General features: G+C 39.2%; 1 protein-coding gene and 1 long non-coding RNA gene across 4 annotated transcripts; one reads left to right on the top strand and one right to left on the bottom strand.

Annotated features, from left to right (window-relative positions):
- Nucleotides 1-774: 774 nt before the first annotated feature.
- Nucleotides 775-2,321, bottom strand: LOC113081013 (uncharacterized). 3 transcript variants are annotated; one of them, XR_003282063.1, is made up of 4 exons: nucleotides 2,036-2,321; nucleotides 1,828-1,897; nucleotides 1,139-1,336; nucleotides 775-863 (listed from the first exon to the last, which is right to left on the bottom strand). It is a non-coding gene; the product is annotated as an uncharacterized LOC113081013 (long non-coding RNA). The 3 variants fall into 3 exon arrangements; XR_003282064.1 differs by lacking the exon at nucleotides 775-863 and having other exon boundaries at nucleotides 1,002-1,336; nucleotides 2,036-2,171; nucleotides 2,281-2,307; XR_003282062.1 differs by lacking the exon at nucleotides 775-863 and having other exon boundaries at nucleotides 1,002-1,336.
- A 505-nt stretch (nucleotides 2,322-2,826) lies between these two features.
- LOC113081011 (zinc finger protein 658B-like) lies at nucleotides 2,827-26,921 on the top strand. Its single transcript, XM_026253076.1, has 2 exons — nucleotides 2,827-2,861; nucleotides 24,167-26,921. Exon 2 carries the CDS (start codon nucleotides 24,172-24,174, stop codon nucleotides 26,161-26,163), a length of 1,992 nt encoding a protein of 663 aa, XP_026108861.1. The 5' UTR covers nucleotides 2,827-2,861; nucleotides 24,167-24,171; the 3' UTR covers nucleotides 26,164-26,921.
- Nucleotides 26,922-27,796: the final 875 nt, after the last annotated feature.

Genomic DNA, 27,796 nt, shown 5'->3' on the forward strand with positions numbered 1-27,796 from the left:
TTACAATCCACCTTCACATGGTGCAAATTTCGATGATGATTTTAAGAGTCTTCTACTGAATATTGACAATTGTACTGAATGTATAATTAGGGGTGATTTGAATATAAACTGGCAGGAGAAAAACAACAGCAGAACAAAGCTGAAATCTTTGATGGACACGTTCAAATATAAGCAAATGATAAACAAACATACTACAATTACCAGACATAGCGAAACATTGATTGATTAGATTTTTCTGAATAGACCAGAAAGAAGAACTACAACGTATAACCTGATCAAAGGGCTTACCGATCATAACATGACATTAATTTTCAGAAAGTTAACTAAAAAGCGTTTCATTAATCATAATAAAGCAGAGAACAAAATGAAAACAACAGGAATTCCTAAAGTAAAAATGAATTCCTTTGAAAAAGATTTAAACCAAATTTATTGGAATAGTATTACTGCTGAGACTGATTTAAATTTGACGTCATCACAGCCACAAGTTAAGGTCTTGATTTATAAATAATCAAAAAATATTACAATTATTTGCATTACAATATTTGGTTAATGTGCATGTACAAACCCAAAATGTTGGATTAACTTCAGAAGAGTGAATGTCCTTCAAGTGCACTTGGTACAGTCAAGCCATGAGGATCTAATACAAAAGGCAAATCATTCAGAGTAAAGTTACTGACAGTGATTGTCTCCCTCTTCTATGACAATGTGCCTCTGAAGTCAGTGTCTTTCTCAGATGTGTTGGATATGTAATGTTGAATGCAGAATACATCTTCTGTCATTACACTCAACCCTCTAACTATGATTGCCATTGTACAGTCACTATACATCAGGTGTATGGTAGGAAAGGTTGTAGCAGGGTCCCCCTACATTAAAAATAATAATAATAATAATGAAAAAAGAGAAATAAAAATGAAAACACTTTTCAGATTCTGTTCCATTCTCTTTGGCTCAGACAGTGTAGTTACCTACACCGCAGAATCACAATATACAATGCATTTCATGTTCTTTTATACACTGATAAATCTTACATTGTTTTCTAAAACCATTGTTTTACATTTTTAACAGATGGGCTAAAAGGGTACAGAAGAATAAAATATTACCTTAAAAGATTTGATTGTTTTGTTTTTACTATACTCACTCCAGCAGGTGTCCTGAAGTCTGGGTGTGTTTGAGTACATCCTCCACAGAGATTCCTTCTGTGCTTTCTCAGCGTCTCCAGGAGAATGTTCCTGTGTGGTCTTTGACAGTCCATGTGTCTGGATGTGTTTCTGAACTCACTTTGTAGCACATTCACGTGTTTATCAACAGACACTGAATCCTCCCCAACACAAGCTTCCTTCATCAGAACAACAGAAACAGATCATGCTTAGACTGTGACAGATATGAAAAACATCTAAATACGTATTGAACAAGGTGCTTTAGATGTAAAAAATAATTTAAACATTTAACTGCATAAACATTAAGATGATGGTCAGGCAGTGAAAAAGTGGAGTACATACAAAAAATATTTAAATATCTGTAGTACAGCGTCTTCCTTACATTGACATGCACTAAGTGAAAATGTAAAATTGATTAACAGTGCAAAAATAAACTATGCATATGGCAGTGTGCTTACACATGCAAGTGGAGCATGTTCTTCTTTACATTTCTGGTTTAGGAACGTGTCAGATGTTCTTAAAACACAAATTTGACATTTGTGTTGACAAATTTAAAACACAAATTTGACAATTTCCCAGCAAATAAAGATTACAATATATTGTTACTACAATATTGTGTGTGATTATGTTGATAGAGATAAATTGATGGATTAAAATCAATGTTACTTACACAGTCATTTCCTTCTATATTTCTCTGGAAAGGGTTCTTCACATCAGTGTGTTGGCAACTTGAATATACTCTGCATTAGTTGGAAACCCAGCAGAAAGGTAGAAACAGACTATAAATTAGTTTTTATTCTGTCTAATCGTCTTCATAGATTGTGAATTGATCATAGTACAGTTGTAATAGCAGAGGTGGTAATAATTATTATACTTACATGATGTATTCTGTAGTGTATTGCACAAAAGGACGCAGATATAAACTATCAAGTCTGAATGATTCCCCATCGTTGTGGTCATCGTTTTGTCTCACTGTACATATGTCTGTCAACAACACTAAACCAATTACTAAAGCTGCAAGATATAACGCAAAGGAAAAATTATGATCGTATTATATCAAACGTATCCTAATATACATATATGTGGTATATAAAGCATAGCTGAACGTATGATGAATAATAACCTCACGTCTTATCGACACCACCTTCTCTTGTCTAAAGGAAATTATATGAATACCGAAAATAAACATTTTGCCACGCCTCTATCTTTCGGCACGCCCATTGCTCCAGGCTGCAGCACGACGAACTGGCGACGTCATGTTTTTGCTGCGTCGCTTCACTCTCCAGTCCAGTGGGTGGCGCAAAACACATTTGTTTGTTTGCCAAACACCATTAAACCTCATAAGAAGAAGATTAGTTTCACGCGCTCTCTGTTGTTATGTTGGGAGGCTATAAACAGTTAGAAATGTTTCTTTTAAGAGAAAAATTCAGTTTTTAATCAGGTCAGTAAATATCTGTAATGTCGTCCTCATAGTCGAGAGTATTATTATTTTTTAGGAAGCAGGAATATCTGGAGGATTTGCTGCTGCTGTGAAGATGGAATTTGTTAAAGAGGAGAGTGAAGAGAACACGAGTGAAGCAGAAACCAGGAGAATAAAACAGGAGAAACCAGAAACCTGGAGAATAAAACTTGAGGAACCAGAAATCTGGAGAATAAAACACGAGGAACCAGAAACCGCGAGAATAAAACACGAGGAACAAGGAGGTTGGTGTTTATTCTTCATTCATCTTGAATGTCTGTTTGTGGTTACATTAGGCTTACAACTGTTTGCTTGTCTGGGGTCTGGATGTTTTTGATATTTGTGTGTGCGAAACACACACACACATATCAAAAGGATGACTGTGTGTGTGTGTGTGCATGCATGCATGCATGCGTGTGTGTGTGTGTATGTATGTATGTATACATATATATTAGGGGTGTAACGGTACGCAAATATCACGGTTCGGTACGTACCTCGGTTTTAAAGTCACAGTTCGGTTCATTTTCGGTACAGTAAGGCAAAGAAATGCAAACATTAAACTGCAGGTTGTTTATTACTATAAACTTTTTTTAACAATATGTTTACACTTTTTTTAAATACTTTTTAATAATATATATATATATATATATATATATATATATATATATATATATATATAAAAATAAAAAGAGTAAGAAATAAGATACTGCTGCAAAGTTCTCCACTAAATAAAATTCTCTGTCTCAAACCAATATCATATAATAAAATATAATGAAAAATATAAATAAATAACTATGATTACTGTGCAGCATTACCAATCCCAGCTTGTAGGCCTGCTCATATTTAAAAATTATATATAACTTTTCCAAAGTGTAATGTACAGCATCAACAGTTTCAGTTTTGAACACAGACCTGCTCAGATTTCGTTATTGCGTTGGACCGATCAGAATTAAGAGCAAAGCTCTGTTTAAATGCCGACGGGAGCTGCGTTTGAATTACAATCATTTTTTTCCTAGTTGTAGTGATGTTCACACTCGCGTGATGCCTTTTGAAAACCTTAGGACGGTGACACACTGCCATATTGCACCTATCAAACATAGTCTATTTTGCCGTCAATACTGTTCACTGTGTCCTTTATCGGTAGGCTTTATATTTATGCTCAACATGAAGTATAAATATTGTTGTTGTGAAGACAAGATCCTGGTCTGTCGGCGGCCTCCCTCTATGTCGCCTACCACAGTAGCAGCAGCGCGCCAGCGCCACGTCAGGCACGATTCTGGTGTGTAAAGACACAGAAAATGCAAAGCAGCCGTCACGCAACTGAAACGCAGCAGAAACGCCACGCTAACACCACGCAGCCAGTGTGTCGCCGGCCTTAGAATAAGCTGCAGGGCGGGATTTGTGCTGAACACGGAGACTTCCGCCACTTAATATGTTCGTTTGGAAACACGAAAATGTACCTATGTTCAGCACACAAAATATTGCATTCAGTCATTCGCTACATACGTGCACCATACCCAAAGACCTGTACCGAAACGGTCCGGTACGAATACATGTACCGTTACACCCCTAATATATGTGTATGTATGTGTATATATACGATATGTCTAAATCCATATCATATTTAAAAAATATCTTGATGCATGTTGTAGTGTCCTCAATATCACCCAAAACAAATGGGTGTAAAATTTAGGGCTGTGACGGTCGCCATAGTTGATCCGTTTATTAATTAACTGTATGGGCCAGCTGCTCCCCGGCCCTTGACGAATGTGATTCGTGGATTAATTGCACAGCTTAACCATCATAGAGTGAAAGTTTGTCATTTGCATGTGTTTTTTAGTTCACATATCGCGTCTTTTCCGCGCACAAATTTGTTATTTCCAATGTAGGCGTGCGGTATGCGCTCATAATGGAAGCAAAGCGGTCACGACGCACACGCGTTGCAAGGCACTCGGTCTTTCCAGGCGCGTCCGCACTGCATGGAGTTCAAAACTTTTAAACTTTTCATTGCCGCCAGTGCACCGCGGGTCATGTGACAAGAACTAACCAATCAGCTTCATCCTTTCCTGTAACAACATTTAAAGTTCTGCCAAGATGAAGGATTAGCTGATCACAGCTCTATATGGATTTCCATTTTGAAATAAATTTAGTAGCAGAGCTACTAAAAGCGATTTTTTTTTTGTGCTGCAAATCCATTTATCCTTTGCTAAAATTTCCGCGTCTTCATGGAGAGAGCGCATCATTGTTGCTTAGTAACGGCAGACGGCCCAGGAGCGCTTTGGCCCGAGCGCTTTAAAAGAAGGAGAAAGCAGCGCACCTAGCGTTTTCCACATGTTTTTAGGCGCGATATGTGAACGGCCCTTATTCATTCATTAATTATTTTTTGCTTGCATACATCTTCAGATATGCCTTGGAGAATCACAGAAAGTGACCAAATTAGGTTTTATTGTGAACTTTTTTTCCTGCGAAATTCGAATATCATTTTTATTTATCTTTATTTATCTTGTTTTTATGCTTTCTGACATCTACCAGCCGTAAGATTTGTTTACTTTGGATTTTATTTTTAAAGGGGGGGTGAAATGCTATTTCATGCATACTGAGTTTTTTACACCGTTAAAGAGTTGGATTCCCATGCTAAACATGGACAAAGTTTCAAAAATTAAGTTGTACGTTTGAAGGAGTATTTTTGTTCCAAAAATACCTCTTCCGGTTTGTCACAAGTTTCGGAAAGTTTTTTTCGAGTATGGATCTGTGTGACGTTAGATGGAGCGGAATTTCCTTATATGGGTCCTAAGGGCACTTCTGCCGGAAGAGCGGGCACTTCTGCCGGAAGAGCGCGCGCTCCCGTAGAGCAGAGCAGAGACATTCACTGATCAGTGCGAGAGACCGAATTGTCACAAAAGAAGTGTGCTTTTGGTTGCCAGGGCAAGACAACCCTGCACAGATTACCAAAAAAAAAAAAACAGCATTAAGGGACCAGTGGATGGAGTTTATTTTTTACAGAGCATCAACAAAGTTGTGCAAGTGTTTTTGTTTGTTCCCTGCATTTTGAAGATGCTTGTTTTACAAACAAGGCCCAGTTTGACGCCGGATTTGCACATCGTTTATTTCTTAAGGATAATGCAGTCCCAACGAAAAAGGGTCACGATCGTGTGTTGGAACCGCAGGCGGTGAGTAAAACTGCTTCAAATATCTCTGTGTTGTTAACTTAGCTATCGGCACGTAAGCACATCAAGTAAACAACATGCGATGTTGTCATCAAACTGCACTTTCCACATGTACAGCTTAAAAAAAAGACGACATAAAGTGGAACTTAGTCATTTTACAAAACCGCTAAGCAAATATATACAGTTTCAATACATACCACATAGAGACGTCGTTGCTGATGCTGCTCTTGTTAAATTTCAGCCTCTGGATCTGATTCTGGATCATAAATATATGACTGAATCTCACTGTTAGCCATGGTTTGTTTTGGATGATGTTTTTTCCTCACGGTAATGTCACAGCTTCTAAACACTCTCAACGCAAAAGCCTACTCGCGCTCGTGATTCTTTAGCTCCGCCCACACGTCACGCCTCCAGGTGCTCGTGTTTTTCCGGGAAAAATCGGTACAGACTATCTTTCTCTTATGAATATAATAAAACTAAAGACTTTTTGGAGTTATGACGGATGCAGTACTACTCTATAGGTACTCAAGATTAACAGGTCGATTTTTATTTATATAATGTAGCATGTCATGATGCGATGTGGGGTTAGTCTGGAGCGTAGAAAACAGCCTCTCCAATGGCACAGATGTCCCGGGAATAAAGAGATAACATCTTGCTAGAGTGACCAGTAAGGCTGGGTATCGATTCAGATGTTCCAGATCGATTCGATTTTGATTCACAAGCTCTCAAATCGATTCGAATTCGATTTTCTATTAGAGCTGTAATCGGGCCTTAAAAGTTATGCCCGACATGTCCCGAGCCCGACACGTACATTTTGATTGACAGCTTTTTAAAACCCCGAACCCATTTACAACCCGACATTATTCAAATGTACGCAGCACACAGCTCTTTTACCTTTTGTCAGGAATGAGTCATTTATACATGGTTTAACATAATTTATACAGGACTAACGTAATAGGCCACTTGAAAGTTTGAACAAAGAAATAAAATAAGTCCTCTGTATCATTGTAACATCTCAGCACTCTATAAATAGCCCTAGGTATAGGGTAATTTAGCATATAAATAGCCCAACGCACCAATAAAAACAAGTCTTTCTTAAAAAATTTAATTAAGATATATTCTAAATTAAGATGGGTATTTGGCAATAATGAAATGAATTAAGATAAAGGCTCTGCCAGATTTGCTTCGCCATAAGTGAAAAAGTGAAAGTGACGTGACATTCAGCCAAGTATGGTAACCCCATACTCAGAATTTGTGCTCTGCATTTAACCCATCCGAAATGCACACACACACAGAGCAGTCAACACACACCCGGAGCAGTGGGCAGCCATTTATGCTGCGGCAATAAATAAATGCGACAATGCCTTGCTCAAGTGCACCTAAGTCGTGGTATTGAAGGTGGAGAGAGAGCAGCTGACATAATAAAATAATAATGCCAACATTAGCTTATATAGCCTGCTCTGTCTACATTATGCATTTAAGACTCAAATAATATTTAGTTATAATTTGAAAAACATTTACTCACAAAGATTAGGTAAGGCCAAAGTGTTTTTGTGGAGGAACATGATTGAATCCACTGTAGATGTCTTCAGCGCACTCCTGCGCTCACTGATGGTGCGTCATTATTCACTCATTATTCTCATTATAAACAACGTCAAAACTTTTCCAAACCTCAGACTTTGCTTTAGTTGCTGGTGCTACCAAAACGTAATCGTTAGAAGCAAGCCTCTGTTTCAACTACTCAGCATACATTTTCGCGCTATTCGAAACACATTACATGACCGCTCATTTACCGCACAAGCCCGAGCCCGGCCCGATTGGTTCAATTGGCAATGGGCTTCTTCACACTGCCTGAACATGTGCAGTTGTGCTTTTGAAGACTACTGACCACGCGCACCTGTCCGCGCGGTTGTCTGCTCAGAGCCTCAGAACACGCTCTACGATGGCGATGTTTACATCAAGCCTGCATAGTGGTCCATAGCGGACTAGCGGACGCAGAAAGTATAAGAGGCTTTAAGATGCAGTCTGTAAGACCGAACGGGAGCATGACCTGACGCGCAACATTGCAGAAAATGTGCATTCACAAATGTAGCCTATGTTGATCCAAATATGGAAAGCACTTTCGAATTTAATAATATGAGGTTCTCTCCAGAGATGTTTTGCCACATTTTTTCAATTAAGGATGATTGCTGCATAGTATATGGTGTTTCCATTTGCTTTAACTTCAAGTGAGTTGCAAAAGTTTTGTGTGTGTGTGTTCAGCATATGGTGGGCCGCGTTTGAATTTGTGACTGGCCGCGGGTTGGGAACCACTGCTTTAAACTGAATGAATGAATGACAGGTTATATCGCACAAGGCACATAAGAGGGTGACATCTAGTGGAGAAGATTTGTAATTAGATTAACGCTAATCTTACGTTCAATGTCTGCGGAAATAAATATGGAAAAAAAATCGATTCATGGCCTTTGAGAATCGATTTTGAATTGACCACATTTTAAAAAATGATTAATCGAAAAATCTATTTTTTTTGTCTGCCATTGCTAAGCAACCATGACCTGCTCTCTCCATGAAAACATGGAAATTTCAGCAACGGATAAATGGATTTGCAGCACTAAAAATTGCTTGCAGTAGCTCTGCTACTAAATTATTTAAAAAATGGCAATCCATATACAGCTATGATCAGTTGTCCCTTCATCTTGGCTGAGCTTTCAATGTTGTTACGGAAAAGGTGAGGAAGCTACATGACCTGCAGTGTGCTTGTGGCATTCTGAAAAGTTTAGAAGAACTCGATGCGGTGTGGACATGCCTGGAAAAAACAAGCGCATCGCACCATGTGCGTGTCGCTTCCATTATGAGCGCGCATACCGCGCTCCTACATTTGAAATAACAAAATTGAGCACACAAAAGACACGATATGTGAACGGCTCCTAAAGCAATTGTGCAGTTGCGCTCCTGAGGCGTCTGTCATTGCTAAGCATCCATCAGCTGTGATATCAGTTACAAGAAGGACATTTCAGTGATGGATTTCCACCACCGAAAAACCCTTGCTGTAACGAAGAAAAGTAAAAAGTGTTTGAGTGCATCCCATTTTTCAAAAACAACAGGGAATTTCACCCCGAAGGAAGCTGATTGAGTTGGTTCTTGTCACATGACCTGGTGTGCTTGCATCATTCTGAACACCACATTTTTACTAGATGTGGTGTGGACGCACCTGGAAAAAACGAGCGTGTCGCTTCCATTGGGAGCATGCATACTGCATTTGAAAAAAAAAAATTTGCGCACAAAAAAAAGACGTGATATGTGAACAATCATCTTCATTGTTCAAAATGTTTACTTTCGATTAATACTAGCGTAGATGCCATTCTTCTAATGATGTAGCAAGTAAATTTGGTGTTATGGGATGTGTTCCTGGTTCCGGTTTACCTAATTAATGCAGCCTAAAAATCCTTATATTAGAAGCATATTAGTGTGTTATGTGTAAGCTAAGTTAAAGAGATGGGTCTTTTAATCTAGATTTAAACTGCAAGACTGTGTCTGCCTCCTGAACAATGTTAGGTAGGTTATTCCAGAGTTTAGTCACCAAATAGGAAAAGGATCTGCCGCCCGCAGTTGATTTTGATATTCTAGGTATTAACAAATTCTTGAGTTTTGAAACCCAGCGGACATGGAGGATTATAATGTAACAAGAGCTCATTTAAATACTGAGGTGCTAAACCATTCAGGGCTTCATAAGTAATAAGCAATATTTTAAAATCTATACAATGTTTGATAGTGAGTCAGTGCAGTGTTGACGGGACTGGTTGCTAGTTGCTGCCACTTTCCTCCCTACACTTGATTATGGTGATTTGCTCTATATAAATGCGCCTGATAAATGTTTGTCTTTGTTGAATACTGTCTACCATAATGCATTACGATTTGTGACTGGATGCAAGGCATCAGTACATCATTGTACTTTGTACAAAATAACACACTGGCCCTCATTGTCAGTGAGGAGGCATGTACATTGGCTTATTTTTATTTATAAGTCTATGCTGGATATGCTTATCTTTGCTCCTATATGTCATGTAATGTTAGTTCTTATAATTTACGCTCTGGTACAGTTCATGCAGAGTTTGGTAACAGATGTATAAAGTACTAGAGACCCAGACTTGAGTAAAAGTACAAGTGCTCTATCAAAAAAGTAAAAAAAAAAAATTACTACTCAAGTACTGAAAGTAAAAGTATTTTGTTATGTAGTTATTAAAGAAAGTAGTCAAAAGTTTGAACATATTGTTTTTATTATTTCAAATGATTAACCTAAAGGACAATCACAATTCCTTTGACTGTAACTTTGTAAACAAAAAACAGATTAAAGGGTTAGTTCGCCCAATTTGCAAAATTATGTCATTAACTCACTCCCATGTTGTTTCAAACCCGTAAGACCTCCGTTTATCTTCAGAACACAGTTAGATATTTTAGATTTAGTCCGAGAGCTCTCAGTCCCTCCATTGAAGCTGTCTGTACGGTATACTGTCCATGTCTAGAAAGGCAAGACAAACATCATCAAAGTAGTCCATGTTACATCAGAGGGTCAGTTAGAATATTTTGAAGCATCGAAAATACATTTTGGTCCAAAAATAGCAAAAACTACGACTTTATTCAGCATTGTCTTCTCTTCCGTGTCTGTTGTAAGACAGTTCAAAACAAAGCAGTTTGTGATATCCGGTTCGCAAACGAATCATTCGATGTAACCGGATCTTTTTGAAACAGTTCACCAAATCGAACTGAATCATTTTAAATGGTTTGTGTCTCCAGTACGCATTAATCCACAAACGACTTAAGCTGTTAACTTTTTTAATGTGGCTGACACTCCCTCTGAGTTAAAACAAACCAATATCCCGGAGTAATTCATTTACTCAAACAGTACACTGACTGAACTGATGTGAAGAGAGAATTGAAAATGAACACCGAGCTGAGCCAGATAATGACTCGTTCACGAGTCAAGAACGGTTTCTTTCAGACGCGTCCTATTCGAGAACCGAGGAGCTGATGATACTGCGCATGTGCACACATAGCATCTGAACCGAACTGATTCTTTTGGTGATTGATTCTGAACTGATTCTGTGCTAATGTTATGAGCGCGGGTAAACCGAAGGCTTGGATCAAGGGCAATCATCGCAAATGACGCCATTACGTCGAGCGCAAAAGAACCGGTGAACTTTTTTCTTCAACTGGTTTATTGAATCGAACTGTCAGAAAGAACTACTGGTGATCCGAAAACCGATGCAACCGGTTCTTGACTCGTGAACGAGTCATTATCTGGCTCGGCTCGGTGTTCATCTCTCTCTTCACAGCAGTTCATTCAGCACGCGCAGTCTTCTTAATCGCTTGATTCGCTCAATGATGTGCCAGCTTCATCAAACCTGCCATCTACAGTTTTGGCAGTGGTAATGTGGGTTTGAAATGGAATGATTCGTAACATTTTTGTAATTGTAACGAGTAACGATGCAGCACATAAAAAAAAAATATCAGAGTAAAAGTATTAAACTCATTGAAAATATGTACTGAAGTAAAAGTGGAAGTAGGAGTAAAAAATAATACTCTAGTAAAGTACAGATACTGCCTTTTAGTACTTAAGTACAGTAGTGAAGTAGTTCTTCTTTGTTACTATACATCTCTGCATGGTAAGAAGGCTTTTAGTTATGCAGCCCCGTCCACTTGGAACACATTACAGTCTGAATTGCAATTCCAAACTCTGATTTCTATTGGTGAATTTAAGCAACGCATGAAAGTCTTGGAATTAGATGCCATCAATTGTTGTCACTGTTTTTAAAATTGTTTTAAACCTATGGTTAGTATAAATTGTACTTTTAAGTAGTCTGATGTTGATGTTGTTTGTTTATGTATCTGAGGGTATTGTTTAAATGTCTCTTGTTGTTGTGTATATGTTTGGTGATCATATTTGTAATTATGTGCTGTTAAAATGCTGCCATTTTGGCCATGTCTCTCTTGAAAAAGAGGTTTTAAATCTCAATGAGATCATCTGGTTAAATAAAGGTTAAATAAAATAAAAAATATGGTCATACTTCCTGGTTCTAGTAAGAACTCTTGCTGCTGCATTTTGGACTAGCTGTAGTTTGTTTACTAAGCGTGCAGAACAACCACCCAATAAAGCATTACAATAATCTAACCTTGAGGTCATAAATGCATGGATTAACATTTATGCATTTGACATTGAGAGCACAGGCCGTAATTTAGATATATTTTTGAGATTGGAAAAATTCAGTTTTACAAATGCTAGAAACGTGGATTTTTAAGAAAAGATTGCTATCAAATAGCACACCTAGGTTCCTAACTGATGATGAAGAATTGACAGAGCAGCCATCAAGTCTTAGACAGTGTTCTAGGTTATTACATGCAGAGTTTTTAGATCCTACAATTAACACCTCTGTTTTTTTTTCAGAATTTAGCAGTAAGAAGTTACTCATCATCCAGTTTTGTATATAGATTATTGTAACAGCAAAACAAGGTGAGGAAGCAAGTTCAAGTAAATCGGATATTTAATAACACAGTCAGACACACAAGTAACATAAAACAGGATAACAGGTGGGTGAGGCGAAGTCTGATGGCGATCCGGGAAGTAACAATGCCCAGTAAGTGACTTTGAGGAGAGGCAGCAGGAGACAAAGGAACTGAGATGAGCGAGCCGTGGGTGGTGAGGAGTGGTTAGTGTTGTCACGACACCAAAATTATTGTTTTAATGCCGATACCTAGTCAAGAATTTTTTGATACTTTTCCTGAAAAGGGAAAATACACTCTCAAATATCATTGCTGTGCTTTATTTTAAATCCGGGACAACATTATAATCATATAACACACTAATAAATGAACATATGAACAGCAGATATATTAAGCATTTGAACAAAATAAGAAATATCAAAATATAAAAAATAAATTAGAGCAATGAAATTGAGCAGCATTATCTCAGTTATCATAATAAACATAAGAGTAATACATTTATTTTGTCTCTGAACTTTGAATAAAAATATGAACAGCGAATATATTAAACAATGTTTCTGAACTCAGAAGATTAAATGTATAAAGATAAATATCAATTTAAGCAATGGCATTCAAGTAAAAAAAAAAGCAAATAAAATTTAGCAGTAATATCTCACAAATTGTAACTTATTCTGTCAGTTGTGCAGCCAGTGAGCTTTAATGAGCGTCATCTTTTTCTACCAGTCGTGGACCGGCGGCCACAGTATCACTTGTGCTTGCGCGTGCGCTTTCTCTCTCTCGCGTTCTGTCTCTCTCTCTCTCTCTCTCTCTCTCTCTCTCTCTCTCGTGCACGCATGCTCTCTCGCACTCTTGCGCTCTCTCTCTCGTGTGCGCTCTCTGGCCCATACAGTTAATGAATAATGGATCAACTACGACAGCCTACATCGCACATCCTGCGATGTGACTATCGTGAATTCATTCATCGCGATATCGATTCTTAAACGACACATCGTGCAGCCCTAAAGCTAAATCAGTTTAGTAAAGCCACTAATGCAGCCATCTCGCTTCAGTGCTTTTTTGCTGCTTGTGTGAGGAGAAAAACACAGCCATCCATAGGGAGGCACTGGAAGCGTGCATTGCACACACCAACATGAAATCTTACAAATCTGGAACACAGTCATTCTTTGAAGTATCGATACTAATAAATTTAGGAATCGTGACATTTATAATTTCAGAGAATCGCTATTCTGTTGTTAAGTCTGACGTCACACAGCAGCGCTTCCGTGTCCAAATGCTCTATCAGTTACCATGAGAAAACAACAAAAGGTGCTAATATAAACTCACAATGTGATAGAATATTAGCAATAAAGTTATAATCTTAACCTTTAACTCACTACCGAAGTCCCAGATAGCCAGACAATGAAAATATAAATATAAAAAAATATACAAATTATTTGTGTTTGGGACGCTGTGAGCAGGGAGACTGTAGTGTATACCGTAAGTTTAAAAGCGTTTATCTCAAATGATTAATATGAATAAACAGTGCTCATAAACGGCTGCTGAGGTAGTATTCTCAAGTGAAGCGAGTTGAGGCTTGGACCCGGAAACAGCGCTTCTTACGTCATCACTTAACAACCGAATACTTTTGAAGTATCGGTGCACTGTGCAAAATTAAGTGGATGGTATTCCAAAGACACAGACGATCCAATGACGAGAAGTACACAGAGAACAGGAATGAGAGACCAGGCATAAACACGGGGAACTGCAAACAATGCTCTGACAAAAAAAAAGGCGAAAGGCGATAAATAGGGATTGGGTTATGGGTAGCAGCTGGTGTAGATGAACAATTAACGGAGACGATCACATGAAACAATCAGTGCTGACGTGAGAAACACACCAACTCCACTCACATAAGTGCAAATCCCAAGTCCATGGTTTGACAACCATGACGGTACCTTCCCCTCTAGGAATGCCTCCTGGTGTTCCCAGACGACCCTACCTGTCGATTGTAATCATCAATCAGGGAGTGATCCAGTATGTCCCTAGCAGGTACCCAACTCCTCTCCTCTGGACCGTAACCCTCCCATTCCACCAAGTACTGGAATCCTCATAATTTGTGAATAAAACACATTTAATTTTAGACACATGGAAGGCGGGATGAATCCTCCTGTACGGCGGAGGTATTTCGAGGCGGGCTGTCACTGGACTAATAATTTTAGTGACGGGGAACAGGCCAATAAATTTGGGAGCTAGCTCATTAGAAACGGAACGCAGCGGAATGTTGTTGGTAGAAAGCCACACTTTTTGACCCACAATGTATACGAGAGGCCTTGGCCTTGGTGCGCGCCCTCACCTGGAGCAGAGTCTAGCTAGCTCTGGTCAACATGTCGGTGGCACCTCGGGACAAAAACGTGGGCGGAGGGGACTGTGACTTCAGATTCCAGACTTAGAAAAATAGGTGGCTGGTAACCTATGCTTCACTCAACTACACTCAATTACAGTAACAACTGTTTCCTTGGCTGAGGGTAATTTGGGCAAGGGAATGAAATGTGCCCCCTTTGAGAATCGGTCCACTACAGTCAAAACGACCATCATGAGGGCATCAGGGCGGTAACAAAATCTAGAGCGATGTGGGACCAGGTTCTCGAAGGGACAGACAGCAGTTGAAGAAGCCTGTCCGGAAGTAGGTTAGACATCTTACCACTGGCGCAAACTGAGCAGGCCAAAACACATTTTTTTGTCACTCTCCATACTGAAGGTTTTTGGGACATATCCTAATGACAATGAGGAATTAGTAATAGTCAGAAGAGCATCTATGACTTCTGGAAGCACCTCTTTTAGGAGTTTAGGTGGAATAGGGTCTAAAATGCATGTTGTTGGTTCAGATGATTTAACAAGTTTATACAATTCTTCCTCTCCTATAGTAGAGAATGAGTGGAACTGTTCCTCAAGGGGTCTATAGTGCACTGTCTAATGCGATTCTGTAGCTGGAGGCTGAATGGTTACAATTTTATCTCTAATAGTATTGATTTTAGAAGTAAAGTAGTTCATAAAGTCAAGAAGCTGTGATGTTGTTAAATCAGTTTTTAATGCTTTTCTGTAGGATAGGTAACTTTCCCGCCAAGCAATACGAAATACCTCTAGATTTGTTTTCCTCCAGCTGCGCTCCATTTTTCGGGCTGCTGTCTTTAAGGTGCGAGTATGCTCATTATACCATGGTGTCATACTAGTTTCCTTAACCTTCCTTAAGCGTAAAGGAGCAATTGTATTTAAAGTGCTAGAAAAGAGAGTCCTACAGAGTAGTTTCTGTTACATCATCAAGTTGTTCTGAGGTTTTGGATATGCTAATGAATTTGGATACATCAGGAAGATAACTTAAAAAGCAGCCTTTTGTGGTAGAAGTGATGGTTCTTTCATACTTGTAACAAGAATTAGAATTTACAATTTTGGCTCTATGTAGTTTGCACAAAACTAAATAATGATCTGAGTAGGGCTGTAGCTATCGAATATTTTAGTAATTGAGTATTGTTGAAAAACCCATGACATAGTAATTGTAGCTCCACCCACTGTTGACAGCTGCACCCTATTCTGACTCCAATTAAGGGCCTTTAAAAAGGGTTGCTTTTGAGCAGCAATCAGTTCACTCCTTGTTTACTGCTCTGGATTCTTTCATATGGTGATGTGGCTGTGTACAGATGTAAGTTTATTGTTTTTGTATGGTTTGGATTTTGTTTGTAATTCCTTTATGATTGTTTAACTTTATTTGTTTATCTTGTTTAAGTTCAGAAACCAGTCTGATACACCTGTGGAATGAATGATGTACTGGCATTGGTGAAATAAACGAACAAATGGATGTTGTCTCAAGGTGTTTTAACTGACATCCCATTGTGATGCTCCCCCTATGAATAAGCAGTATCCTAAGAGTCTTTTACATGGTCCTTCGAGCCAGAGTTGAGCATTCCAATGGATCAAGAGCAACATACTAACCAATGCCATGTACCACCTCGGCGAGAGTCTTCAAGACAGACCAAGCCTCCAGTCTATCTTGAGGACTGAGACTACCTTACCGCCCTCGAAGCCTCCTCGAGCCAGTCAGTCAGTTTCCTCAGCCCCAGTCCAAAGTAGAATTGAATATGCCAGAGAGAGTCATTCTGAACCTTGTGACCCTGTCTTACTGGAAATGAAGCAGTTAAAGGAGTTTGTAATGGAATTAGGCCGAAGTGTGAAGCAGATAAATTCCAAAGTGAATCGGATGTGTTCTTCAGGAAGTTCTTGGTCATCTGAAGAAGGTAGCAAAAATGTATCTGCACCGCCCTCACCTGATAAGGATTCTCTCGTCCCTTGTACGGTGACTGATTCAGCTGCAGCATTAGCTCAAGAACTCAAGAGTTCATCTACAGGAACAACATCATGGGAAAGTTAGTTCCGAGTTAAAGTCACCACTATGTGTGAGTAGAGCATCCTCTCTTCCTCCACCTCCTTCTATAGTGCTGACTCCTCAATCCCATTTGGCTCCTGAATTGAATGTTTCACATGTAAATCAAGTCCCTACTGATGTGAACGTTGTTAGCCATCCAGTGTCAAGGAATCTACTTGCAGATCGAAGCCCTTATGCTCCTCATTTGTCTACTTTGATGGGAAGTTCACAGTATCCGGCAAGTCAGTTCATGGCCCCTGATTTGTATGCTCTAAACCCTTGGGTGGATCCGTATCATCGGTTATCAGGACAGTCTCATGCATCTAGACCTGCAGTGCAGCCACCAATCCCTCCTTGGGCTATGAATCCACCATTGTTTGGCCCAGTTTATCCTGGTTTTTGGCCACCAGTACCAGGTCCTTTTGTATCCAAGCCATTTGTCAGTTCCTATGAATGCTGTTCATCAACAAGCACAAAATTCCCAGGGTTTTATGTCATCTCAGTATCCACCATTTTCACAGAGGCTTTGCATAATTCGGTGGTTAGATCTGAACCTCCTATTAGTCAATTACCTGTTCCTTCTACATATTTGGCATCTGGCACGATTACACCATCTGTACCCATTACAGCTCAAAGTGGAAATATGACCAATTGTGTCCAGCAGGGGAATCAAAATGTTCAGTCTTCACTACCATTAGCTATGCCCAGTTTACCTTCACCTCTTTTTGTGAGACCTATTGTGCAACAACAAAGTAACAAGATACAAGAGAATAATCCTGTACCTTGTGTTTCTCAGTCTTCAGTTCAACAGCCTGTTTCAAGTTCTCAAACAGGATATGAGCCAAGAGCCCAAGTAAGCTATCATCCAAGATCTTCTCGAATTGAAGGTCCTTCATTTCCATATCTTTATAAGGAGGATCCTAAACAATTCATATTGTTAAAGATGGCTCTGGAGAATTTACTACCCCCAGATGAGACTGAGCAGTACAAATTCCACATTCTCCTAGACCATTTCAAATTGGATTCAGCACGCAACTTAGTTTTGGCTTATTCTAACCATCCTCTGCCATTCAGTGCAGCGTGGGCAGCCCTCCAGCAGAAATATGGTTAGCCACATCAATTAGTTTTGAGAGAAATTGCTGAGATTATGGGCCTCCCAACCATTAAAACTGGTGATTCACAAGCTTTCGGTAGCTTAGCAGTTTGTATTCGTGCCTTGGTGGGGATGTTACAGTCTTGGGGTGAAGGTGAAGGAGCAGCAGAGTTGGCCTGTGCTTCTCATGTACAGAAACTATTGAGTAAACTCCCCCCTGAACAAGTTGCTAATTACATCCGGCATAGTAGAGCCACTCGACCAGGAGAACCCAATAACTTGGTGAATTTCTATTCATGGCTGCAAGAGGAAGGAGAATGTCAAGCAATAGTAGGACAAGTCGATGTTGTCCGGCAGAAACCTAATGACCATTACCAGATGGGGAAGAAACTAAGGCAGTACCAACCAACTACAACTATTCTTCATGAAGTAAGTGGTGTTCCAGTAGAAAAGATCAGTGATTCTTTTAGTCCCGTCCAAAATTCCAGTTTTGAGGGAAAGGAGTTGCTGAGGTTCCCATGTCCATTCAGTAAAAGTGATGATCATCACCTCAGTAGATGCCAAGCTTTTAGCCTGCTTGATCTGGAGAATATGAGAAAATGGATTAAAGAGCATCATTGCTGTTGAAGATGTGGCAGGGCTCATCAGGCCTCTCGGTGTGACTTAAAGGAAGGATGTCCGAAATGTAAAGGTAAACACCTGGGAATTCTACATGAGGTGAATCAGAAGAAGCCAGACTCTGGTGTTTTCCTGCTTAGTCGCCCAAGCTGTTCCCCAAGAGTTGTACTGAAAGTAGTTAAAGTCCTGCTGAGCCATAATGGTAGATGTATGGAGACTTATGCCATCTTAGATGACGGTTCTGAAAGGACAATGCTTCTACCTCTAGCAGCACAGCAACTTGGATTGAAGGGCACAGCTGAATCATTGGTGCTAAGAACTGTGCATCAAGACACAGAGGTCCTGAGAGGAGCCAGTGTAAACTTTACAATTTGTCCAGCAAAAGAAATATCAGATCCAAGGGGCTTTCACTGCACAGGGATTGGGCCTTCCTGAGCAATCCTATCCCATTTCTAGCCTTCTAAAACAATTCAACCATCTAAAGGGACTTCCACTGGAAACATTTAATAAAGTCCAGCCTATGCTTTTGATTGGTTCTGATCATCCGTATCTTCTAGCTCCAGTGGAGAAGGTTCGTCTTAGCCCTCATGGGGGACCAGCCGCAGTTCATACCAGATTGGGATGGGCTCTTCAAGGTCCAGTATCATCAGCTCAATCCAATGAGACTGAAACCCAGTGTCTCAAAACTGAAAAAAATTCAAAAACTGGTTGATTCTGGTTATGTGAGAAAGTTGAGTCATGAAGAAGCCTTTCAAAGTAGTAAGTCCTGGTTTGTACCTCACCATCTTGTAAAGCATAATGGAAAGAATCGATTAGTGTTTAACTGTTTCTATATGTATAAAGGAGAATCACTGAAGGCTCACCTACTGCCTGGTCCAACCTTAGGGTCATCCTTATTAGGTGTACTCCTTCGTTTTAGGGAACATCCTGTGGCCATAAGTGGTGATATTAAGTCCATGTTTCATCAAGTTTTTCTGTTGCTTTCTGATAAACCTCTCCTGCGTTTTCTGTGGCGATGCATGAGACTGGATAAGCCAGCTGACTTTTATGAATGGCAAGTTTTGCCATTTGGAAGTACCTGTAGCCCTTGCGGTGCGGTTTATGCTTTGCAGAAGCATGTAAGAGCTCTACCAGAGGATTGTGAAGATGTTAAGGAGTCTATCACCAAGACTTTTTATGTTGATAACTGTCTACAAAGTGTTATGGACATCCCGACAGCAAAGGAGTTGGTTGGGAAGTTATGGACACATTTGAGAGATGGAGGCTTTGAAATTCGACAGTGGGCAAGTAATGTTTCAGAGGTGGTGGAGGATCTGCCCAGCGACGCAAAGACTGCCCACACTGAACTTTGGTTATTTTTCAAGACTGTTCAGATCCTAGTGAAGGCATGCTGGGACTAATTTGGCACTGTGCCAGAGATACCCTCGGTTACAAAACATCGTCCTGTTGCTTATGATTCTCTTACCTTGCAAAATGTTTATAGGGTCCTTGCAAGTCAATATGACCCTATAGGGTTCCTTCTACCTTTTACCACTAGAGCCAAAGTCCTGCTTCAACAAATGTGGAGTAAAGGAAGACAATGGGATGATCCTGCACTACCTGAAGGTATTAAGAAGGCCTGGGTAGCATGGGAGAGTGAACTTCCTGCTATCACATCCATTGAACTACCAAGAACGTATGGTCCTGTTAATCTTGATGGAAATTCCCTTAGGAAGGAGTTGCACATTATTTTGTGATGCCTCAGAATTGGCTTATGGGTCAGTGGCCTACTTAAGGACTGTCAATCAGGAGAGTGAAGTTCTAGTCTCCTTTGTGTCTCCTTTTATTTTTTTCGATTAGTCGACTACTCTAACGATTATTTTTATTACAATAAATAATCTAATGTTCTTTTTTTGATTAGCTAATAAATCCTTTGGATAACTTTACAAAAAAAATATAAGTAAAACTTCTAATATAATATTTCAACCTTTATTCATTTTCAACCAATGTAGTTGAAGTTTTTACAGTATACAAAAATAAAGAGGCAAAGAAAATTATTTTGCTATGGTAAATATGAGTTTACAATAGCGCTTATAATTAACCCCTTAAGTGTCACCCAAAAGGCATTACCAGATTCAAATTGATGTAATTCTGGAACGGTTTGGAATATGAACCTAATTTTGGGCTCGTTTTTAAAAGAAGTTGAATAAAATTTAAAACAAAAAGTTATAGGTGTTTAAGTTTGTTGTAATAAAAAATTAATTTAATATTAATTTATATTTTATTAAAAAAAAATTGCTGAATTTAATTTCATGTCAAATGAAAAGCCTTAAGTCTAAATAAGTTGTGTTCCATTGATATCACAAAAAATGAGGTTTCTGTGTTATTTTTAGTCACTATACCAACAATGTCCACTAGGTACTAGTCATGCTCCTTGTATGAATTGTAACACAGTAGCCACAAATTTACAGTTGTCTGAGACTTCATGAAATGTTCTTTAGCATCACAAACCATAAAATGTAGTCAGGGTTCTGCTATGGTTTAGCATGGTTTCCAGAGATCTAGAGCTGATTCTGGGTAGCTCGGTGGTCTGTGACTGTTGTCTCGCGGCGCGCTGTCTTTTAAGGGGCCGTTCACATATCGCATCTTTTGCACGCTCATGTTCATTATTTCCAATGTAGGCGTGCGGTATGCGCGCTCATAATGGAAACAACGCTCACGCAAAATCAGGCGCGTCCGCACCACATCGAGTAAAAAACATCTCAACTTTTCAGAATGCCACAAGCACACCGCGGGTCATGTGACAAGAACTAACCAATCAGCTTCATTCTTTCCCGTAACAATGTTGAAAGCTCAGCTAAGATGAAGGAACTGCTGATCATAGCTGTATATGGATTGCCATTTTGAAATAAATTTAGTAGCAGAGCTACTGCAAGCGATTTTTAGTGCTGCAAATCCATTTATCCTTTGCTGAAATTTCCGCATCTTCAGGGAGAGAGCATGTCATGGTTGCTTAGCAACGGCAGAGGCCCCAGGGGCGTAACTGCCCGAGCGCTTTGGAAAGAAGGAGAAAGCGGCGCGACTAGCGTTTTCCACGTGTTTTTAGGCGCGATATGTGAACAGCCCCTAACGCGTGTTTGAAATCCGTGCCAACAAAGACTTACTTTATTTTTTATTTTAACACCGGAGAGCGCCAGGATGTTTTCTTCTGAGGTGCTCGTGCATCGCAGTTGTGCTGCCGTGGTACACCATATCAATTTTTGTGTACCATTTTATCCATTTTATTCCATTTTATTTGGCCTCTGTTTGAAGTATTCCCATACTTTTGATAACAGTGGTCTCTGTTTATGTGATAGAATGCAACTTTCTTCATTCCCAGTATGCCATTACATGAGATGTAAACAGTAAACATTTCACGCACGTCAAAATATTTTTGTAGTCAACGTAATCGATGACGTCAACGCGTCGTTGCAGCACTATTCTGGATAATGTTTTATGAAGCAACATTACTTCAAACGAGTTATACTTGAATCCTGCCCTCTGAGAAATCCTGAAAACATTGTTGTAAATTGAAGCAACACCTCCCCCTTTGCCTTGTAGACGCGGCTCATGTTTATAACAGTAATCTTGGGGGGGTGGACTCATTTAAAATAATGTAATCATCAGGTTTTAGCCAGGTTTCTGTCAACCAGAGCACATATAGATTATGATCAGTGATCATATTATTTACAAAAAGTGTTTTCGTAGAAAGGGATCTGATATTCAATAAGCCAAGCTTTATCATTTGTTTATCCGTATTGCATTGGTTTTTTATTTGTTGAACATCAATTAAATTGTTAATCAGGGAACAGGTGAAAAAGTGTCTGTTCTGAGAATTAGCTGACCTCTGTGACACGAGGCAGCTAGCAGATGGTCAGTTTAGCCAGTCTGTCTGCTTCCTGACCTGGGCCCCAGTTAGTCAAGCATAAACACTAAGACTATTTGCCATATTTCTAGAGAGAAGAGTGGCGCCACCCCAGGAGGGATGAAGACCATCTCTTTTAAAGAGTTCAGGACTGCCCCAAAAGCTCGTCTAATTGTCTATGAAACCTATGTTATTCTGTGGGCACCACTTAGACATCCTGCCATTTAGTGATGACAATCTGCTATGCATCTTTCACCACGGTAAGCAGGGAGGGGACCAGAGCATATTACAGTGTCTGACATCGTGCTTGCAAGTTCACACACCTCTTTAAAGTTATTTTTAGTGATCTCCGACTGGCGAAGTCGAACATCATTACCGCCAGCATGAATAACAATCTTACTGTATTTACGTTTTGCATTTGCCAGCACTTTTAAATTTGCCAAGATGTCAGGCACTCTGGCTCCCGGGAACATTTAGTGAACATATATCTGAGCTAAACTTATACTTAGCCTCCAACTCGCACACTGGTGAGTAAAATCTGAGAATTTATTAGCCATTGGTTAATATAAGACATCATTTGGTCGCCAGAATGAAGATTTAGTCGCATATGAGAGTGATTTACTCACAATGTAGAGGGTTGCTATGTAGTTAAAAAAAACCCGCACATCTCTGCCATTCATTCACACAGAGACGCACAGAACATGTCGGATTCATATTTCAACCAACTTTTGCAGCTTAACATTTACAGATACTGGTGCATATGGATATTTAATTTGATTAATGTATGCTAACTTTGACAAATTCCGTGACTGTCCATTTTAAAATGTAAGTTTCATTTTCTTGACTGGATTTTGAGATTCCGTACGTGTTTTCTGCTTCATGAAAATCATAGCGCTGTATGCGTCAAGAACCGGGTTGACCGGGTCCTCGGTACCACCGGTACTTTACCTGGTACCGTGACATTTTAATCTATTTATTACCAACTTGGTACCGAAGTACTGGGTCTTTTGACAACACACACAAACACACACACACACATATATATATATATATTTATTTATTTATTATTATTTTTATTTTTAAATTTTTTTACATAATATGAAATCAAAACAATGTAAACATTTTGTGTTTGTGGACTAAACAGCTGCGGATCAGTAGCGGACTGCAAACGCATCATGTGTGAAAGCACAATGAGTCCATGCTGCTTCTGCACCACATATGTAACACACACGGACTGCATACACTGCAGACCGAGAACCGGGGTTACAGGGAAGATGGATACTGCAGAACTAGTAGAACATGACACAGAAGAACTTGTGCCAAAAAGAGAAACCGGGTCTGTTGTTTGGAAGTTCTTTGGTTTACAAAAATCTGACATCGACCAAACAACCATTTTATGCAGGTGGTGTTGGGCTAAAATTGTCGCCAAAGGCGGCAACACAAGCTTTTTGCTCCAGCACCTTAGCCGCAAGTACGTCTTGGAATATCAGCCAGCAGAAAATGCATTGAACACCTCATTATGCATTTAATAAAAAGAAACCTTTATAAACCGGAAAACCGGCATAGTTTTGAAGAAGACAGTGATATAAATTTTTTGGTCAAACCACCCAGCATTAATATATATATGAATTTATGAATATAAAACTTTTATAAAACACTAGGGCTGTGACGGTGGTATTACCATCAAAGTGATACAAATCTTCCACCGTCACAGCCTTAGTACATTTTCTATTTTTCTTATTTTATACAGCTTAAAGACCCTGGGGTCAAATTGACCCCAAAAAAACAAAGATGCTTCCAAATGATGTTAAAAATAGAATGGGGTCACTTTTATGTTGAATTTTCTCAGCTTTTAACAAGTTATCAAAATTACATATTTTTTACTTTTGTTTCAGAGTTCATGGAAGAAAAAGAGGAGAATACAGAATCAAATGAAGCTGAGGAGAAAAATCTGGTCAAAACTGGAGGAAAACATTTGATTTGCTCTCAAACCAAACGGAAAGATTTAAAGAAAAAAAGAGCCAAGAAGTTTTTCAACTGCACTCAGTGTGGAAAGAGATTGAAACACCGATTCAGTTTAAAGCGTCACATGAGAATTCATACGGGAGAGAAACCATTCACTTGTAATCAGTGCGGGAAGAGTTTCAAACAATCACCTAACTTCAAGAGTCACATGAAAATCCACACTGGAGAGAAGCAGCACGCATGTTATCAATGTGGTAAAATGTTTTTATGGGCTTCACTTCTAAAGAAACACTTGAAAGTTCATGCGAAAGAGAAACCACATCCATGTCATTTGTGTGGTAAGAGTTTTTTGCATCTACAAAGTTTGAAAGTACATCAGAAAATACATACTGGTCTGAGAGAGTGCATGTGCTTTGAGTGTGAAAATACATTTAGTTCAGTGAGTAGTTTAAAACTGCACGAAAGGATCCACACTGGAGAGAAACCTTTCAAGTGTTCACACTGTGACAAGAGATTTGGTCAGTCAGAACATCAAAAAATACATGAGAGGATCCACACTGGAGAGAAACCTTATAAATGTTTACACTGTGAGAAAAGATTCAGTGTTTCATCAAGTCTGAAAACACATGAGAGGATTCACACTGGAGAGAAACCTTATAAGTGTGCACACTGTGACAAGAGATTCATTCAGTCAGTACATCTAAAAAAACATGAAAGGATCCACACTGGAGAAAAACCTTATAAATGTTCACACTGTGACAAGAGATTCAGTAATTCATCAAGTCTGAAAACACATGAGAGGATTCACACTGGAGAGAAACCTTATAAGTGTTCACACTGTGATAAGAGATTCAGTAATTCATCAAGTCTGAAAACACATGAGAGGATTCACACTGGAGAGAAACCGTATAAGTGTGCACACTGTGACAAGAAATTTAATCAGTTGGTAAGACTGAAAACACATGAGAGGATCCACACTGGAGAGAAACCTTATAAGTGTTCTCAATGTGACCAGAGATTTATTAATTGGCCAAGTCTGATAAGACACAAGAGGATTCACACTGCAGAGAAACCTTATAAATGTTCACACTGTGACCAGAGATTTCTTAATTGGCTAAGTATGAAAAAACACGAGAGGATCCACACTGGAGAGAAACCTTATAAGTGTTCTCACTGTGACCAGAGTTTTAATCATTTGACAAATCTGAAAAAACATGAGAGGATCCACACTGGAGAGAAACCTCATAAGTGTTCTCACTGTGACCAGAGATTTAATTATTTGCCAAGTCTGAAAAAACATGAGAGGATTCACACTGGAGAGAAACCTTATAAGTGTTCACACTGTGACAAGAGATTCAGTGATTCATCAAGTCTGAAAACACATGAGAGGATTCACACTGGAGAGAAACCTTATACATGTTCAAACTGTGACAAGAGATTCAGTAACTCATCAAGTCTGAAAAAACATGAGAGGATCCACACTGGAGAGAAACCTCATAAGTGTTCTCACTGTGACCAGAGATTCAGTGATTCATCAAGTCTGAAAACACATGAGAGGATTCACACCGGAGAGAAACCTTATAAGTGTGCACACTGTGACAAGAGATTCAGTGTTTCATCAAGTCTGAAAACACATGAGAGGATTCACTCTGGAGTGAAACCTTATAAGTGTGCATACTGTGACAAGAGATTCAGTGATTCATCAAGTCTGAAAACACATGAGAGGATTCACACTGGTGAGAAACCCTATAAGTGTGCACAGTGTGACAAGAGATTCAGTGTTTCATCAAGTCTGAAAACACATGAGAGGATTCACACTGGCGAGAAACCTTACAAGTGTGCACACTGTGACAAGAGATTCAGTGATTCATCAAGTCTGAAAACACATGAGAGGAGTCACACTAGAAAGAAACCTAATAAGTCTTAACACTTTGACAATAGATTCAGTGATTCATCTGGCATACCCCCCAGAAAGACATGTTTAAAGACATGGAACCCCCCCCCCCCAACACACAGACACACACCTACTTATTCCTAAAAATCAAGCCAAGAAAAACATTCACTGAATGGAGACATCAACTAACATTTGGACTTTGCATTGACTAGGATCACAGACTTGAGGAGTTCACACCTTGCTGATGAACAGGGGGTCGTTTGGATGGGAATTTAACTCTAAACTAACTCATGTTACATTATATTCTGTTTCTCTAGAAACACGACCATTGCACCAGTCACACTGAGACATGTCAACAGATACACAATGAAATTTTTTTTTATATAATCGTTCTGCTTGAACCTGAGAGGGAATGATGGGTAAATAAAGGACGTTTTGAAGAAAAAACAGATGCAAAGAAAAGGAAAAAGTTTTCCCCCATCTTCACTTTGAAAACATGTATTCGTATTGTCTGTATCTTGAGAGATCAAAGTTTCTAAGGTCATTTCAGCCTTTCACTTGTAACAGGCTAAGCGTTACTTGGGTTTTATATTGTATTTTCCTTGTCTATTGCCTAAAGAGTTGACAAGCGTAATACCACTAGGACCTCTTGAGGGCACTAGTGAGTAATTGTTACAGGATATCAGCCTGGTAGTCAGAGAGCAAGTGTGTTCATTTGGTAGAGGGTAGTGGTGGAAATTATGATTCTTTCTAGAGATTCGTTAATTTTCAGTTCGTTCACCAAAATGATTCGTTCAGTTATAATTTCTTCGTATTACACAAAATATGCCAGCAGGTGGCAAAAAACTGTGTATTATGTGTTATGTCTTTAGTCAACGAACGTATTCGCTTGTTACAAAAACTGATCTGGCTTTATTAAAATGTGTATAATTGCATTCAATATATAAAGTCTAATTAAGTTGTTTAGATGAACAAAGCACAAGGTTTTCTTGCCTAATTAGCATTTTAATTGTTTGGTCAGACAGTTTGTATATTATATATTCACATTCATAAATCGGGGATTAAACGTGGAGTTCTGTAAGCTAAATATCAAAACAAGCATATGTGCACAGTGCTGTACCTTTGCATTTTCCGAGATTGACATGCTAAATGGCAGACTAACCCGGTTTACTCTCATTCATTACGTTCACGAACGAGATAAGCTATGTAACAGTTAATTTCATTCACGAACGACATGTATCCGTTCATTCAGCTCATTCACGAATGACATGTTTCAGTTCAGTCATTTCATTCACGAATGAGATGTACTAAATCATTCAACTCGTGCAAGAGCGACATGGGTAACGTTACCAGTTCAGTCATTTCGTTCACGAACGATAAGATCTCTAGATCTAGTTCAGACTCAGATTGAAGGGCGTATTCGTTCACTACATTCAACAAATCACATAATCTGTCACATCTCATACTCGAAGGCTATTGGCTCAAGGTTGAGTAATTATTTGACAGGTTGAAATGGTTGTTACCCGGTTCACCGAGCTGCGCATGCGCTACTAATAGCGCCGCGCTGCTGTGGAGGGAGGAACTTCACTGAACGAGAAATATGAGTCAGTGGATTACGTGAACGAGAACGATTCGTTCACCTAAAAGATTCGTTCAAAACAGAACG

Source organism: Carassius auratus, unplaced genomic scaffold (genome assembly GCF_003368295.1).
Source record: "Carassius auratus strain Wakin unplaced genomic scaffold, ASM336829v1 scaf_tig00032822, whole genome shotgun sequence".
Lineage (NCBI taxonomy): Eukaryota > Metazoa > Chordata > Actinopteri > Cypriniformes > Cyprinidae > Carassius > Carassius auratus.

Coding starts and splice junctions, on each gene's coding strand:
- LOC113081011 (XM_026253076.1), top strand. CDS start 24,172: ATGGAAGAAAAAGAGGAGAATACAGAATCAAATGAAGCTGAGGAGAAA.